We start from the raw sequence: 20,578 nt of genomic DNA, 5'->3' as shown, positions 1-20,578 counted from the left end.
AAGAGATGCACAATGGTCATATAGCTACGATCCACTGTAATTCCAATATACACAAAACATGATAAAACATGAACTGCGAAAAGGAATAATGACCGAAACCCAAAGCTAATTGACAGAGACCGACGAACGTTGATGAGGCAACATAAAACTAAAAAACTCTAAAAAGTAACATCGGAACTCAACACTCACTTGACCAATATTGTTTAAGCAGCAGAGCGAGAGAAGTCGTGCAGCCATCATAAAACCTGTACAAATGATGATTGGAAGAATAGTTATGAAGGTATAGTTCGACGAATCATCATTTACATAGTTTCCTACAGGCGGTCGTATTTATGTGATGATAACCAAAAAAGGAGTCATATATTTACAACATTCCGTTGTAAAATAACATCATAGAGAAATAGAGATCTAACTTTATAGGAAATTTTGGGAAATTTTTCGCGACGTATATCATGTAGAAGTCGCTACTTTTAACCTATTACTTGTTTTAATCGATATACTAAGAGCTGCGACGGGATCCGATTGGTTCACTTCGTCTCTATACCGCGTTTATTGTTTATTTGTTTTGGGCGTCATTTTCAATGTGCCTAAAGTAAGAAGCAGTGCCTTTAGATTTTTATAATGTTTAGAGATTAAGTTATTAGTTCATTGGTATTTATAAGACGGTAGTATAATAAGTAAAATGAATTCTCTTTCTGTCTGTCTTTCAAAAAGGGTTAATAATGTTAAAAATCCCAAACTAACTGGATTAATCATCAAAGAAATTTATAATCGTTACAGCGTGTTTTTTGTACGTTAAGGTACATTTATTCATATTAATAATCATATAAAATATCAAATATTTATCAGTATTTTCTCCCTTTAGGTCTTTATGGAGACTGTCGTTACGAATGTACCATAGAGCATCAATAATACTTTGCTGTACCTTATTTTAGAGTTTTTGTATGATTTTCTGTATTTCTTTCGTTGGTACAACCCCAGAGTTGAACAACATAAACCCACACCGGTTTCAAGACTTGTGCGTAAAGCAAAATCTTATTATATACTGACAGGGCTTAAGTTCTACAATTCTTTTCTTAACATGTGGATTCCACCTGAGATTAACAGATCAAGGGTCATATCAAGATATTTGGCTGTATTTCCATACTGAATTAATTGCTAATTTATATATACTGACTTGTGTTGTATTCTTTTGTTGGTGAAATCACTATCCTAGTGATTATTTTATATATATATATATATATATATATATATATATATATATATCTACATATACTTTTATTCTTGGATCAATTATTTCGTAGTTGAAACTCCACTAAAATAATAGTATCTGAATGCAAAACTTTTACAAGAGGATTAACCAATGTTCAATATACTAGAAATTTTAGTGTAAAGCGATTCAGGAATTAAATAGTGCTTAAATTGTATTGTCCAAGTATGAGCAAATAAGTGAATTAAACATGTAATAATCAACTTGAGGGAATTTATTTCATTAAAGAAAAAAATGTGTAATTATCTGAATAACTATATTAGCTTAAGGCTACTTTATTTGAATAATTTGAATTTTCTTTATGAGTCTATTAGTGTTCATGGATTGAAGAATATACATACTTCGCCTAGTATGACAAATCATTTAGTTAACTCATCATTTAATTTTTTTCATCACATTTGCCTTTAGGAAATTGTGAAGAGGATTAATTCCATATTAAAGGGGGAGGTACTACCACGAGTTGAGAAATTGTAACTTCACTTTATATCTTCAATTGCAGATGTTCCTATATGAACAAACGAGGCAAGGCAGTATATCACACGCTCCAGAAAATTGTTTTATTATACTGTCAACAGTTCTTTGAGCTACCTTTTTCTTTTTTTATTTCACGATATTGGCACGTCGATAATATATTTTTATTTTTTTGTCAAACATCTTTAGAAAAATGTAAATTTAAAACCTTTTAATTGTACACTATTTAATGATCTTCCAGATAGAATGTATGAACCATATAGTTTTCAATAAAAGAGGTAAACATAATTTGATCCATTCTCTGTTCAAGAACTGTAAGTTTGCTTTCAGTATAAGAAAACAAAAAGTCAGAACTGTACTAGATGCTATTAAATTGATGGCTCTAAACAAATATGAAAAAGGGAAAAAACATAAGAGATAATTTTTATTGGTTCTAAAATTCCTTGTTTATGTTAATATTTATTTGATATACATATATTTATTTTTATACTATATTTGTATTTTATACATAATTTTTAGTTTTACAGATTATTTCGTGTATTGAATTTTATTTAATAAATTTATTTCAGAAATTAAATTGTTTTTTATTTAAATTTTATTGGTCAATTAAACGTCACGTGCTTTATCAGAGAGCCAATCAAATGTCTTCACAGCAAATGGTTTTTCTTAGAGGTGCCTCTAATGAAGATTTAAATTTACCAATCAAATTACTTGATTGGCTAGTTTAACCCCATCTGGATGCCTCCTATTAAGTTGTCTCTCTATTACTCTATTACTAACATATTCAGACACTTTACAAATCTATTCGGCGAAGAATTACAGCTACCCTAAAATAAAATGGTGCCTCGCGACCTTATTAATAAATAATTATAGCGTATATATCAGGTGTTCACATTATTTTGTACATCCCCTGTAAAATGTAACAAAAACCTTGAATTTACAACAAACAAAAACGTCAAAATTAATTCACAGTCATTATATTTAAGATATATCGCCGTATAAATGAGTACTCACTTATTCGGTACTTATAAAAGTAAACCAATGACACTTTTCAATAAACCTCCTTTCAGTTTTATGACTGCAAAACGTTAATTAGCATTAGAACGAGTAATTATTTTGATTTATTTATTATGGTATCGATTACATCATAAATACCGTAATTTAACGCGTAGATGCATTTTGTTTCGTATTCGTTCGACAATTATTTTGGTCTAAACGAAGGACGAAGCAGGTGACATCTATTAATCAGGCGCGGAGATTCGAGTGACAATTAGGATAATTTGAAAGCGGATTCGCTCACTTTACTTTCTGTCATTAGGACGTTGTCGTGACACGCTTCCAGAGCCAACTTGCAATTTGTTAGTTCGTAACGGAATAATAGTAAACTATTTTAATTGATTCTAATTTCTTTATTATTTTTGTTATATCTATTAATACTATATTTAGTTGACTCCAATAATGTTTCAACTAACCTGTGATTGGGAGCAGTGTTGGAGCGGCCCATATTGGGCCCTTGTGGCCTTTTCTCGTCCTTGTTCGGCAGGCGCAGATAATCTTGGTCCCCGAGAAGAAATAGATCCTTGGAGATGATCATGGCCGCGACTGCCTGGCCTGAAATAACAAAAAATGTCCTTAAATTAGTATTTTATTGCTATTGCCTATATTAAGTAGTATAATATATTTAATATAATGTTATTTGTATATTTTGGTCAGTCATGAAGTCACTCGTTTAAGATACAATGTGGGGCAAAAGTTTGGCTACCATTTTGATTGCGCGCCATCTTGGTTATGTGGCGTTTAGCTCAGTTTCGCTTTAACCATTGTGTGGTATAGACGTCCAACTTTTATTATGGATAAATATACGCCACAAGAACGAGCAGAAATAGTCACAATATTTATTAAAAACAATCGTTCCATTATCGCCACTCGGCGGAAATTGCGTCAACGGTAGAGGGACTTTTGCCCCACGTTGTATAACATAAAGGTGAACAAATTTTCGAGATTTCTGTAGAAAAATCAGCATCAATTTTTGGTAAAAGCAACTCCGAAAAAGATATGGATCAATATATGTTAATAGAAAACCATGTGAAAAATAGGAGGCCAACATTAAGAAAAATCCGAAACCGAAATAACTGTCTACACATAAAATAAAATCTACACAACACAATGGTTAAAGCGAAACTGAGCTAAACGTCACATAACCAAGATCAACATGGTAGCGGGACCTAAAATATAAAAAACGTAAAATACAAATAATTGAATATTCCATAAATCTAAATCAAGCACAAGCTAACTTTACTGATCGGCTAATTAAGGATGGCACACTGTTTAGATTGTCATCCACAAGAATCTCCCATTGCCATAAATTAGAAGCTTTATCGTGAAAAATCGGTACAAGTATTATCCATCGATAGCTTTCCAATCTTTTAGACAATTTACAGAATCCATTTCATTATGTATCTTTTGAAGCTATCCACGAATTTACTCATTTTTTTGTATCTTCATAAGATGTGAAGAGCTGCTCAGACAGGTCACGACTCATATATCGGAACAAATAAGTAATCAGAAGGAGTAGCGTATGTAGAAAACTGCAGATGGGGTAGTACTTCTCATTTTAATGATTGCAAATATGTTTACACCGGTTTTGTAATATGTGGTCGAGTGTTGGCATGCTGGGAAATACTATTTTTGTGTCTTTACTCCATATTCCGGTCGTTTTTCGAGCAGTTTTCGGCTTATATGCATCAATTATTGTCGATAGCGATCCCCTTTGCTGGTTTCATCTAGTAATACCTTCAAATCTTCGTCTTAAATTTTTTTGGGAGTCCAGAACGCTTTTTGTCTTCAGTATCAAAATCATCACTTTTAAAACCTCGCAACCAGTATTCGAAACATCAAACTCCTCTTAAGATCATCTAAAATAGAAGATCCTAAGTTCCAACAGTTAAATTTTCACATTCTTTTAAAGTTGATCATGAACATCGAATGTTTATATCCATCCATATTTCTAAAACTTGAAAACAAATTCAAATAAATAAATTATTATGTTAGGTGCTCATTGAAACAAAATTGCACCAAAAGCTGAGAACTCGTAACATAAAATCTATTTAAAGAATTTGTTTCAGTAGCACTGTTTCGGACATCATTCGCTTTTAAATCTTACAGTATGTAATATGTATGCGGAACACATCCGATGCAAATATAAATGAAGCTTGAATAAGTTTCATCGCTCAAATTGAACCGCCCGGCCCCGGAATGTTACTAACATAACACAGATTCTGATATTTTCGATGTCATTCATGTTGCGAAAAATGTACAGAACGCTCGCCTTTATTCTATTCTAATATAAAGCGATGCGATATCATTCAATAATAACTATGTGGCTTAGTTTAAGAAGATAAACACCAAAACTGAGAAGAACAATTTTTATAAACTTGTTTTTTACGTCAGATGGTAATAAAACTGGACTATATGATGTTATAGAGTGAATTTAAATGAAAGCGAATCTGAAATTAGAAAATATCTTGCTATATTAAGCAACAATATTAGTCTACAAGGTCTAATTTCAGGATATAGATGAAAAGGGTATTTATAATAAATATATAAAAGTTCTACCAAGTCAGAAGATCAATGTTATATATTTCAATACATAACAATTTTTAGAAAACGTATTTTGAATTATTTGCGGTAAAAAACTCATATTTAAAAACTAATCAATCTTTCACTGGGAAAAATTGGTACCAAAACCCTAGCACCATTTTCTACAATTCCTTCCCATCTTCCTGGCAATCCAATCATCGATTTATTTTAGCACTTCTTCAGCATATCGAAAGCGTATCACAGCCAAGACATACCGGTGGGTCCACTGGGTAGTGCAAAACTTCTCAGTCGCGCTGCAACAGTGTATCTTTGACAACTCTGCAACATATAACAACAGTTGGGATGTAAACGAGCAACGATCAGCAAACACTTCAAAACTTTAGTAATGAATGTCAAAAGTGCAAGTCAAGCAAATAATATTTCCAAATACAAATATTCTCATAGCTTCAATTTAATTCTCATAAACATTCAATTCATGAAATATAGAGAACTGTATCAAAAAATTTAGTTTTAGGTTATTTTCTGTTGAAAATTAACTCTAACTTCAACTCTAACTTTCAACAATATGAATGAATGCATTAAACAAATAATGTTTTTAAATTAAAATAATAACGTTTTTAAATGAATGTCTGTTTCAATGTAATGACTTGTTGTCTGACCCCACCGGCTACAGAACATTGAGCGTCTTCTCTTCTGGTATGTACAGTCTCACATACAACTTTTCTAACTTTGAATTCTGGCACTATATCTTCTTTTCATGTTCAATAATTTGACTGCTGCAGTATTTCTTCTCTCTTCTTGCGTTTAGCATCTATCTTCAACTATCAAGGATTTGGATTCTTCTCCTCTACATAATTATAGTCAACTCGAACTTCCTCATCTTTCCATCTGTTAAAATTTACAACTTTGAAACTTCGACACCAACCTCTACAATTGGTTTCAGACATGTTTTATTGTCCTCGCTGTGGCGCTCCATACACAGAGTGTCACATCTCACAGAATGTCAATTTTTGGCCACATTAAGATATAAACCCGGAAACCATATAAATAAACCTGTCTAAACTTTTTTGTTTCCTTAACATCCTTGTAATAAGAAACAATATATGACCAGAATAATTACATTACTTGTAATCAGTTCCATTTACATCCATTACGTGTATCCAAGTTCAGTATTATATAACATGTGGACCAAAAGTCCCGCTACTATTTTGCCTATAACTTAGCTCAAAGAAAAGATAAGTAAGTTTGGTATTCATAAAAAGTTTATTTGGTCTTTACATTTTTTTCGTTATGATTGAAAAATTATATCGACTAAATGGCGACAGCAATTCGCTATGCAACTTTCGGCTTTTTTTGGCATTTTTCATGACATTCTGCAACATCTGCGGCTGAATTTCGTCATTATCGTAACAAATATTATGTTTAAGATGTTGAATCATTTGGGGCTTATTCACATAAACTTTTGATTTTAAAAAATCCCATTGAAAAAAGTCTGGTGCTGTTAAGGGCACGCTAAATCGCCACTTCGCGAAACTAATGTTTGTGGAAAAACGCCATTCAAAATTAAATTGTTGAACGACCTGTGTGTGCTGTGGCCACATCTTGCCTAAACTACATGTCGTCTAGTCCTTGCTCTTCCATTTCAGGCACAAGAAAATTTTGAATCATGTCTTGGTACCGTACCGGTACAGCAGTAACAGCATGATTGAATGTTTTCAGCATGAATACCACACCATACAAATGTTTTTAGTGAATGCAATGATGCTTCATGAATTAATTGAGGATTCTGTGTTCCCCAAAACTGACTATTCTGTTTATTGACGTGGCCACTGAGAAGAAAATGCGCTCATTATCAATTTGGACGAAATGGGCTATTCATTGCTCATTATCAATTTCGGAGAGAAATCTTGAATTTCACCAAAAAGACTTAGGATTGCATTACTATACTCAACTCGTCACCATAATAAAATTTGGAAGTCCACACAACACAATGCTTAAAGCGCAACGAACTTAAACATCACATAAGCAAGATGGCGCGCAATCAAAATGGTAGCGGGATTTTGGCCCCACACTATATATGCTTAAAACACGTAAAACGTAAAATACAAATAACACATTGCTTTTGCCTCACCGGTTACCTAATCATTTTATCTATATACATTTATGTTAGAAGAATCTCCCATTCATCGTGAAAACTCGGTACAAGTATTATCCATCGATAGCCCCTACATTTTCCAATCTTTTAAGCAATTACAGAATCCCCCTCATTATGTATCTTTTGAAGCTATTATAAGCTATACTAATTGACTCACTTCTTTGTATCTTCATAAGATATGAAGAGCTGCTCAGACAGGTCACGACTCATATATCGGAACAAAGAAGTAATCAGAAGGAGTAACGTATGTAGAAAACTGCAGATGGGGTAGTACTTCTCATTTTAATGATTGAAAATATGTTTACATCGGTTTTGTAATATGTGGTCGAGTGTTGGCATGGTTGGCATGCTGAGGAATATTATTTTTGTGTCTTTATTCCATATTCCGACCGTTTCTCGAGCAATTCTCGGCTTATATGCATCAATTATTATCGATAGCGATCCCCATTGATGGTTTCATCGAGCGATACCTTCAAATCATCGTCTTTTTTATCTTCAGTATCAAAATCACCACTTTTAAAACCTCGCAACCAGTACTCAAAACATCAATTTCTTCTTAAGATCATCTAAAATAGAAGATCCTTGAGAACTAAGTTCCAACAGTTAAAATTTCACATTTTTTTAAAAGAAGTTAGCAAACAATTATAAACATCGAATGTTTATATACATCCATTTTTTTTTAAACTTGTAAACAAATTGAAATAAATAATTTCAGGCACAAGAAAATTTCGAATCATGTCTTGGTACCGTTCAGCAGTAACAGCATGAATGAATGTTTCCAGCATGAATACCACACCATACAATTGTTTTTAGTGAATCCAATGATGCTTCATGAATTAATTGAGGATTCTGTGTTCCCAAAAACTGACTGTTCTGTTCACGTAAAACTTAAAATACCAATAACACATTGCTTTTGACCAACCGCTAACTTAATAATTTTATCTATATACATTTATGTTATGTTTCATTCGCTTTTCATTATATACAAAAATGTCTCTTTGAACTTTAACAGGTTCTTGTACATTGTATGTTAATGAATTAGTTTATCTATAAACATTTATATCCTATTTTACCCACTTTTTGTTATATATAAACAATCAGTATAACTGTTAATCCATAAAATCCTACATGGGAAGGCAACTCTAAGTAAATTAAAAAAACGATGCTTCATATACTTCCACAAGAACTAGGAACATTCTGGAACAATTTTCTTCACAAAGTAATAATGAAATAAATTTAAAAAAAAACGAATTTTCTAGAAAAGTATTTAACAATTTCCATACGAAAAAATAATATATTCTTCTGAGAAACTGTAGAAGTCTTTAAACCCAATACAATTTGCCATTATCTGACATTTTTAGATGGGATTATCCAAAAAGACATTACTTAAACTAACTTACTACTGTTAGCGACAAGTGAATCAGGACTAGGGATATTTCAGAAAGAATTGAAAACCGTAGTAATACATGTGAGTCGAACCATTATTAAAAACAAATCAATATCAAAAATATCATTAAGGTATAAAAAGTAATAGACTAACCTAAGACTAGAAGTTATAAAGGGCTAACTTATACAAAACTGCCAACTATATTTATTGATAAAAATCAATAATTTTATGACTGAGAAGTTTTTTAAACACAAGCCTTGAATATTCAAGAGAACAAGTCCGGTGTAATGAAATAGTACGTTCTATCGATGTTCGTATTTTTTATTGGACGTATAACACGTCGTTTGCCTAGTTTTAACAAGTCAGTACCTAATAAACGTTAGGTAATGCAATCATATAATTATCAACTATTTCATAAGCTCTTCCAATGCTTATGGGACACCGCTCATTAAACTGAATAATTGCAAGTAATTATTGATTTAAACATTATATCGAAGCTAATAAATTACAACCTACAGCAGTATCGAAGCTATTAAATGTCATTAAACAAATATTGTACTTCTTTTTGGCACAATTCTTGATTAGTGCAAATTTTAGTGTCAAATAATTATATTATTTTTATGATCGGTGATCACAATACAGCAAATTACAGAGTATGAAATGATATCTTGAGATAAAAGTACTGTAATATGATCAGAATTCATCTAGTTTATCTAGTTTATCTTTGAGTTTATCTGCTAGTCAACATATTTTTAGTCATTGGTAAATGGCTTCTCAAAAAGATACTTATTTTGTCTGGTTGACATCGGTAGGTGATCATCTGCAGTAACAGTTTCATTCGGTTTTAGAAGCTCGTAATACATTAAACTTTGCTGACTCATCCATATACACAGCTACAAGACTTTTAGCCATGTATATTCCGCTTCGATGTAGATGTGCATGGCTCTCCTGGACTAACCCATGACATTTTACGCTTGGGATAGACGTAATAAGCCAATTTTTCATCGCCAATAACAATAACCTAACCAAAAATTCTTTCCCTTTGACTTAAAAACTATTAAACCGCATTATTTGAAACAGTTTGAAGTAGAATATTCAGTCAATTCGTGTAGTAAATGTCTTAAAATTGTTTATTCAAGTGTAAGTATAAGCTATCTGAAAGTTCTTTAAGAATTTGAATTGGGTTTTCATTCAATAAGTTTTGCAGTTCGTGGTCTTCCAGCTTTTTTACTTCTCCTGGTCGTTCTTTGATATTAATAAAAACTACCACTTTTAAATATTTTAAAACCAAACCAATTCAGACAATTGGGATTTGACCAAACAGCATCACCATAAGTTTCTAAAGGTGTTAGATAGACTTCGGGCTTAGATTTCTTCTAATCAAATAACAGAATTGTCATCATAATTTTATATACTCAATAATTTACAATTATTTCAGGAAGAGAAACAATCAAACATGAAAAACATGAAACAAAAATGAAATAAATTAGTGTTTAATATAGATTCTAGCCAATAATGACTACATTAAATGAAATATGCATCCACAAGATCGACTGATACTACTAAATTAAGAAACCAAACCCTACTAAAAATAATTATGTACACCATTATTCAAAATAAAGTATTCAAATATCAGAAACACATTTGACGTAGAACTACAATTTCAATGAACACACTTTGCTAAATGGTATAGTTTTTTGTTCAACCCAAAAAGTACTAAGAAAAGTGCTCGAATATTGTTAAAAAAGCGCTTATGATACAAAGAGAAATTCAATAATGTAATTTTACACCATAACCACTTATCCATCCATAATGAATAGATACTGAAAGTACGGAGAAATGGTTAAATAACCCGTTCTAATAACATTAAAATATTTAAATAAATCACCATTCGCCATAAGCTTACTCTACTAGATTTAAAAAGCTTGCAGTCGTTTCAACCAACAACCTAGAATAAAAATGCATCCACAAGATCGACTGATACTACTAAATTAAGAAACCAAACCCTACTAAAAATAATTATGTACACCATTATTTAAAATAAAGTATTCAAATATCAGAAACAAATTTGACGTAGAACTACAATTTCAATGAACACACTTTACTAAATGGTATAGTTTTTTTTGTTCAACCCAAAAAGTACTACGAAAAGTGCCCGAATATTGTTAAAAAAGCGCTTACGATACAAACAGAAATTCAATAATCTAATTTTACACCATAACCACTTATCCATCCATAATTAATAGATACTGAAAATACGAAGAAATGGTTAAATAAGCTGGGCTAATAATATTAAAATATTTAAATAAATCACCATTCGCCATAAGCTTACTCTGCAAGATTTAAAAAGCTTGCAGTCGTTTCAACCAATAACATAGAATAAAAATGCACCCACAAGATTAACTGATACTACTGAATTAAGAAACCAAACCCTACTAAAAATAATTATGTACACCATTATTCTAAATAAAGTATTCAAATATCAGAAACAAATTTGATGTAGAACTACAATTTCAATGAACACACTTTGCTAAATGGTATAGTTTTTTTATTCAACACAAATATTACTAGGAAAAGTGCTCGAATATTGTTAAAAAAGCGCTTATGATACAAACAGAAATTCAATAATGTAATTTTGAACCATAACCACTTATCCATCCATAATGAATAGATACTGAAAATACGGAGAAATGGTTAAATAAGCCGGGCTAATAATATTAAAATATTTAAATAAATCACCATTCGCCATAAGCTTACTCTGCAAGATTTAAAAAGCTTGCAGTCGTTTCAACCAATAACATAGAATAAAAATGCACCCACAAGATTAACTGATACTACTGAATTAAGAAACCAAACCCTACTAAAAATAATTATGTACACCATTATTCAAAATAAAGTATTCAAATATCAGAAACAAATTTAATGTAGAACTACAATTTCACTGAACACACTTTGCTAAATGGTACAGTTTTTTTATTCAACACAAAGATTACTAGGAAAAGTGCTCGAATATTGTTAAAAAAGCGCTTATGATACAAACAGAAATTCAATAATGTAATTTTGCTCCATAACCACTTATGCATCCATAATGAATAGATGCTGAAAATACGGAGAAATGGTTAAATAAGCTGGGCTAATAATATTAAAATATTTAAATAAATCACCATTAGCCATAAGCTTACTCTGCAAGATTTAAAAAGCTTGCAGTCGTTTCAACCAACAACCTAGAATAAAAATGCATCCACAAGATCGACTGATACTACTGAATTAAGAAACCAAACTCTACTAAAAATAATTATGTACACCATTATTCAAAATAAAGTATTCAAATATCAGAAACAAATTTAATGTAGAACTACAATTTCACTGAACACACTTTGCTAAATGGTACAGTTTTTTTATTCAACACAAAGATTACTAGGAAAAGTGCTCGAATATTGTTAAAAAAGCGCTTATGATACAAACAGAAATTCAATAATGTAATTTTGCTCCATAACCACTTATGCATCCATAATGAATAGATGCTGAAAATACGGAGAAATGGTTAAATAAGCTGGGCTAATAATATTAAAATATTTAAATAAATCACCATTAACCATAAGCTTACTCTGCAAGATTTAAAAAGTTTGCAGTCGTTTCAACCAATAACCTAGAATAAAAATGCATCCACAAGATCGACTGATACTACTGAATTAAGAAACCAAACTCTACTAAAAATAATTATGTACACCATTATTCAAAATAAAGTATTCAAATATCAGAAACAAATTTAATGTAGAACTACAATTTCACTGAACACACTTTGCTAAATGGTACAGTTTTTTTATTCAACACAAAGATTACTAGGAAAAGTGCTCGAATATTGTTAAAAAAGCGCTTATGATACAAACAGAAATTCAATAATGTAATTTTGCTCCATAACCACTTATGCATCCATAATGAATAGATGCTGAAAATACGGAGAAATGGTTAAATAAGCTGGGCTAATAATATTAAAATATTTAAATAAATCACCATTAGCCATAAGCTTACTCTGCAAGATTTAAAAAGTTTGCAGTCGTTTCAACCAATAACATAGAATTAAAATGCATCCACAAGATCGACTGATACTACTAAATTAAGAAACCAAACCCTACTAAAAATAATTATGTACACCATTATTCAAAATAAAGTATTCAAATATCAGAAACAAATTTAATGTAGAACTACAATTTCACTGAACACACTTTGCTAAATGGTACAGTTTTTTTATTCAACACAAAGATTACTAGGAAAAGTGCTCGAATATTGTTAAAAAAGCGCTTATGATACAAACAGAAATTCAATAATGTAATTTTGCTCCATAACCACTTATGCATCCATAATGAATAGATGTTAAAAATACGGAGAAATGGTTAAATAAGCCGGGCTAATAATATTAAAATAATTAAATAAATCACCATTAGCCATAAGCTTACTCTGCAAGATTTAAAAAGGTTGCAGTCGTTTCAACCAATAACATAGAATTAAAATGCATCCACAAGATCGACTGATACTACTAAATTAAGAAACCAAACCCTACTAAAAATAATTATGTACACCATTATTCAAAATAAAGTATTCAAATATCAGAAACAAATTTGATGTAGAACTATAATTTCAATGAACACACTTTACTAAATGATATAGGTTTTTTGTTCAACCCAAAAAGTACTACGAAAAGTGCTCGAATATTGTTAAAAAAGCACTTATGATAAAAAGAGAAATTCAATAATGTAATTTTGCACCATAACCACTTATCCATCCATAATAAATAGATACAGAAAATACGGAGAAATGGTTAAATAAGCCGGGCTAATAATATTAAAATATTTAAATAAATCACCATTCGCCATAAGCTTACGCTGCAAGATTTAAAAAGCTTGCAGTCGTTTCAACCAATAACGTAGAATTAAAATGCATCCACAAGATCGACTGATACTACTGAATTAAGAAACCAAACCCTACTAAAAAGAATTATGTATACCATTATGCAAAATAAAGTATTCAAATATCAGAAACACATTTGACGTAGAACTACAATTTCAATGAACACACTTTGCTAAATGGTATAGTTTTTTGTTCAACCCAAAATGTACTACGAAAAGTGCTCGAATATTGTTAAAAAAGCGCTTATGATACAAACAGAAATTCAATAATGTAATTTTAAATAAGCCGGGCTAATAATATTAAAATATTTAAATAAATCACCATTCGCCATAAGCTTACTCTACTAGATTTAAAAAGCTTGCAGTCGTTTCAACCAATAACCTAGAATAAAAATGCATCCACAAGATCGACTGATACTACTGAATTAAGAAACCAAACTCTACTAAAAATAATCATGTACACCATATAGAATAGAAACTTAAATGGATATACCCGTAATCTTAGGATATATTTTTTCTATTTTTATGGATACTTTTAAGGAAATTTGTTGTTATAACGTTATTTTTGTTATCACTTGTTTAAATGCAAAACAATAAGAAATATTCTTATTCGAGACACAACAAATCTAAATTAATATAGGTGCTTGGTTTCGGCATCGACTTCAAAGTGATATCACTTGGTAGTACTTAAAATAATATTGTAAATAGATAAATAGGTTTAGGTGGGTATTAAGCTAAATTGTGTGTATAAAGTGGAATATAAAATAAGTATAGTATATAGGTATATAGGTTCTTTATTTTTATTTAGTTATTTTTTTTTTTGTGTTAGAAATCTAAGTTTGATTATTTCGGTTCAATTTTTTTGTTAAAGATATTTTAGTTTTTTTCTTTTTAGTGTTACTTATTTACTCAATAAATTGCGCCGTTATTTTATTTATTATTACAATGGATAGGCCAAGTAAAGCTGCAGCCCGTATGATGAAAATTAGGAATAAAGCAACAATGATTGAAATTAAGTAGCGCTTGAAGCCCCCAGGGTCCGCTACCTAGTCTATGTGATTTAATAAATGTTCTAACTAAACACCAAAAAATTATTTCCCTACCGGGAATCGAACCCGCGAACTCCGTTAACTTATTTCTACTACGTTATATATGCTATAGTTTGTGCTTAAAAAGCAAACTGAATGGCTTTTGCACTGAAAGACTTCCGATTTTCCCTCACATCAGCTCAGCAATAACATTATACACAAATATCTGATTATTATAGATAAAAAATATATCAAAACATTGTACATTCCTTTGAAATTTGAGCGTTTTTCTCGATTTCCCCTCCGTCTCCCTAACAGATCCTGATTTGGATCCAATGAGACCACCTCGGAAGTACAGTCTTTCGAATAAAAAAAATTTTAAAAGTCGGTCCACAATTGACAGAGAAATCGGCGAACATACATTAAAAATATATATATACAGCCGAACATAGAACCTCCTTCTTTTTCCAAGTCGGTTAAAAAGTAAGTAAAAACACAGTATTTTTTCAAAGCATGTAAATTGAGAGGTTCTCTGAACTAATAATTGCAACAGGTTTCTCCGCAGATGATGATGAAATAAATGCTTCAACTTCATGCTGATAAGAATCTGTATAACCAAAGCAGCAACCAAGTAAATACTAAAAAGACTAAGAACTTAGCAAGCAAGAATTGTTAAATTTTATTTAACGGTATCAGCAAATATTGAAATTTCAGCAAATGGTGACCTTTTCTAAAACAAGTAATTGCGTACAACATCCTGAGCAAAAATAATGTCATAAGAAAAATAATTAGGTGTAGCTTGTTCTGGTGGACGAAAAAAAAAGTGGGTACATATAATACGTATAGTGTCAAATTAAGTATCTCTAAAAATATATATAAAAAATAAAAGAAGGTTTTGTAATCAAAGTTGTAAGATGTAATTACTATATAAAGTAAATGTAAATATTGTATTTTTAAGTTTATTTTGGGCAAATGATTTAATTTGCGGTTTTTTACTTAATAATATTTAAGGTAAAAATAACGTGCAATCCGAAAATAAGTTATCAGTTGTTATATTACATATTCTTTTCTGAAATGTTTTATACAAATAATAACTAATATTTCAATAACATTTTTTAAATTTTATTCTTTAATTTCTCTCTGTAATATATTTTTATATTATATATTTTTTAATTTTCCCCCGTAATAAATAAACCCCGTTGGTGCACCCTCAGGTGGTTTAGATGAACAGAACTAGGCTACAACATCAGCATTCTAATGCTGCGTACAGACGGGGCCAACGAACGACAACGAATGAGATTCGGCGTTGGATACCGAACATTCGTTGGCCTTCGATGAAACGTACATATTGCATTTGTTGTTAGGAACAAACGTCCGTTGGGCGTGAATCCCTATTTTTCAATGGCGTCGGCGATTATAGTGTATATACCGACCATCCACACCGCATTCGTCGATTCCATTCTTTTCTTATGATGTTACCGAAACTCCACAGATTGTAAGCGAATGCCAACAAACCTTCGTCGTCAAACCGCCTGTTTGGACGAAAAAACTAAAAATATCTCAAAAAACCCATTCGTTGTCGTTCGTTGGCCCGGACTGTACGCAGCATGAGACTGTCTATCCTGTGATTCAATCCTATAATCAAACATGACACCAAAATGAATCAGAAAATATCAGAACTACTCACTGATGTTTACCTAAAACAATTTGCATTATAGCGACGTTAAAATCAAAGAGATTTCACACTTCCTCTTTACTTACCCATAAGTATGAACGTTTCGCGTGTTCAATCTTCACAATAAAAGGCCAACGAATTGTTATAGTGACATTGAGCATTTGAAACGAAAGTGCAAATCGTTACGTGAAATCCGAAGGAGATTTCTGTCGAACAAATAAAGCGATAGCAACATAAATATCGCATTTATTATTAACATTTCGTTGGTTTAAACAAAGTATGGGGAATACAGTCTGCATGCTAAGATAGATTTTAATCTTAATTAATCGTCAAATATTATATAGCTGAAATGGGTTTGTTCGTACTTTTTAGTGAAAATGTATGCTAAAACTTTTCCACTTGATTCTGCATTCGATTCATTGCAACATTGACCTTCCACAACATGTTTCAACTACCGGTTCCGCATTGAATGTGAAAAACAGTCTTAATGTCTAGACATTTTTTAAATGAAATAAAATTTATATGGCATTGATTTTCCTTTCAACATAAATTATTAAAAAATTCATATATATATACATATATATATATATATATATATATATATATATATATATAATATATATATATAAAAGAATATGTAATATAACAACTGATAACTTATTTTCTGATTGCACGTTATTTTTACCTTAAATATTATTAAGTAAAAAACTGCAAATTAAATCATTTGCCCACAATAAACTTGAAAATACAATATTTACATTTACTTTATATAGTAATTACATCTTACAACTTTGATTACAAAACCTTATTTTTTATATATATTTTTAGAGATACTTAGTTTGACACTATACGTATTATATGTAGACACTTTTTTTTTCGTCCACCAGAACAAGCTACACCTAATAATTTTTCTTATGACATTACTTTTGCTCAGGATGTTGTACACTATTACTTGTTTTAGAAAAGGTCACCATTTGCTGAAATTTCAATATTTGCTGGTACCGTTAAATAAAATTTAACAATTCTTGCTTGCTAAGTTCTTAGTCTTTTTAGTATTTACTTGGTTGCTGCTTTGGTTATACAGATTCTTATCAGCATGAAGTTGAAGCATTTATTTCATCATCATCTGCGGAGAAACCTGTTGCAATTATTAGTTCAGAGAACCTCTCAATTTACATGCTTTGAAAAAATACTGTGTTTTTACTTACTTTTTAACCGACTTGGAAAAAGAAGGAGGTTCTATGTTCGGCTGTATATATATATTTTTAATGTATGTTCGCCGATTTCTCTGTCAATTGTGGACCGACTTTTAAAATTTTTTTTATTCGAAAGACTGTACTTCCGAGGTGGTCTCATTGGATCCAAATCAGGATCTGTTAGGGAGACGGAGGGGAAATCGAGAAAAACGCTCAAATTTCAAAGGAATGTACAATGTTTTGATATATTTTTTATCTATAATAATCAGATATTTGTGTATAATGTTATTGCTGAGCTGATGTGAGGGAAAATCGGAAGTCTTTCAGTGCAAAAGCCATTCAGTTTGCTTTTTAAGCACAAACTATAGCATATATAACGTAGTAGAAATAAGTTAACGGAGTTCGCGGGTTCGATTCCCGGTAGGGAAAATAATTTTTTGGTGTTTAGTTAGAACATTTTAGTCAAATCACCTAGACTAGGTAGCGGACCCTGGGGGCTTGAAGCGCTACTTAATTTCAATCATTGTTGCTTTATTCCTAATTTTCATCATACGGGCTGCAGCTTTACTTGGCCTATCCATTGTAATAATAAATAAAATAACTGCGTAATTTATTGAGTAAATATGTAACACTAAAAACATGTTTCAACTACCGGTTCCGCATTGAATGTGAAAAACAGTCTTAATGTCTAGACATTTTTTAAATGAAATAAAATTTATATGGCATTGATTTTCCTTTCAACATAAATCATTAAAAAATTCATATATATATACACACATATATATATATATATATATATATATATATATATATATATTATTAACCTATTATAACCTATTATACAATTTGTATCAAATATATCACTCTTGATATATATACATACATACACACATATTCATAAGTTCGAAAAGAATCATTCAGTATATATGTATCCAAAACCAACGAAATGATAATGCTAAAAATATATACTAAATAGGTTGCTGCTAAATACGCTGGTTATGTAACTGACAAAGGGCAGTCCAGAGGAAGAAAAAAGATCGAAGACTATAAAATGTAAGATAAGAAAAATCAAAACCCTCGAAGAACTTTCAGATAGTTTAACGGTTAATTAACCATTCCAGACCAATGGAAAGTTATATCCAACCCTGCCTAATCACTTCATAAATTCATATCACTTTCTGATTGCCATTCACTCCAATTGACTTAGCATGGTTTGGTTGGCACACGGTTTCAAAATACTAAGTGCGAAAATGAATCGATGTTTGGATCGCTGCCAAATCAACATAGTGCTTTAGACACAGTATAGCCATGTTACCAGAAAGATAAGAAAAAGTTGTAGGTATTTATGGAAAATAATTCAATTAATGAAGTTTTAATTCATTGTAAAAATTATTAGTATATATACAAGCACTTAATACCATTTCTTAGGATAGAAGCTAAACCATTGATCCATTAATACACTAAAAGCTTCGTGTAGCAATGTATAATATTGTTTTCGGCTAAAATAATTAACGAGGAATCAATTACATGTGACTTTTATATCTTCGCTTGTATCAACTTTTCATTAGTTTAAATATCATCAAGTAATGTTTAATTTACTTATTTACTTTATAGTTAATAGCCACGTGAAAACACATTTGAAATAAACTAAATCAAATTAATTAAAAATTTCCCAATGCCTTGCTACATTTCTCTTCCACAAAATAATTTAAAAATAGTTTTAGATAAAAACAGTCGATAATAATATATATATATATATATATATATATATATATATATATATATATATATATTATTAACCTATTATAACCTATTATACAATTTGTATCAAATATATCACCTCTTGATATATATACATACATACACACATATTCATAATTTCGAAAAGAATAATTCAGTATATATGTATCCAAAACCAACGAAATGATAATGCTAAAAATATATACTAAATAGGTTGCTGCTAAATACGCTGGTTATGTAACTGACAAAGGACAGTCCAGAGGAAGAAAAAAGATCGAAGACTATAAAATGTAAGATAAGAAAAATCAAAACCCTCAAAGAACTTTCAGATAGTTTAACGGTTAATTAACCATTCCAGACGAATGGAAAGTTATATCCAACCCTGCCTAATCACTTCATAAATTCATATCACTTTCTGACTGCCATTCACTCCAATTGACTTAGCATGGTTTGGTTGGCCCACGGTTTCAAAATACTAAGTGCGAAAATGAATCGATGTTTGGATCACTGCCAAATCAACATAGTGCTTTAGACACAGTATAGCCGTGTTACCAGAAAGATAGGAAAAAGTTGTAGACATTAATGGAAAATAATTCAATTAATGAAGTTTTAATTAATTGTAAAAATTAATAGTATATATACAAGCACTTAATACCATTTCATAGGATAGGAGCTAAACCATTGATCCATTAATACACTAAAAGCTTCATGTAGCAATGTATAATATTGTTTTCGGCTAAAATAATTAACGAGGAATCAATTACATGTGACTTTAATATCTTCGCTTGTATCAACTTTTCATTAGTTTAAGTATCACCAAGTCATCTTTAATTTACTTATTTACTTTATAGTTAATAGCCACGTGAAAACACATTTGAAATAAACTAAATCAAATTAATTAAAAATTTCCCAATGCCTTGCTACATTTCTCTTCCACAAAATAATTTAAAAATAGTTTTGGATAAAAACAGTCGACACAACTGACTACTCACTTTAAAGACGTGTTGATGTGCAGCTAATAAAATTACGAATTTCCACTCACCGTTATTTAGTCAAAATTAAATAAAAACTTGTAGAAAGCAATTAAGAAAAGTAACGTGATTTATCAACAGCCTTAAAATGAAAACAAATATTACATTTTTATCATAA

General features: G+C 30.6%; 1 protein-coding gene across 1 annotated transcript in view; it reads right to left on the bottom strand.

Moving 5' to 3' along the window:
• E23 (ABC transporter G family member E23) overlaps window positions 1-20,578 on the bottom strand; it is a 457,701-nt gene that overhangs the window by 431,723 nt on the left and 5,400 nt on the right. Inside the window, exon 2 of the mRNA XM_076415209.1 lies at window positions 3,214-3,352. Coding sequence (XP_076271324.1) covers window positions 3,214-3,335 — 122 coding nt within the window. The 5' untranslated portion in view covers window positions 3,336-3,352. The remainder of the gene's footprint in view (window positions 1-3,213; window positions 3,353-20,578) is intronic.

Source organism: Rhynchophorus ferrugineus, unplaced genomic scaffold (genome assembly GCF_030347505.1).
Source record: "Rhynchophorus ferrugineus isolate W39M unplaced genomic scaffold, kcgeb_rfMv2 rfM1, whole genome shotgun sequence".
NCBI lineage: Eukaryota > Metazoa > Arthropoda > Insecta > Coleoptera > Curculionidae > Rhynchophorus > Rhynchophorus ferrugineus.
This window is presented reverse-complemented; position numbering and strand designations above follow the sequence as displayed.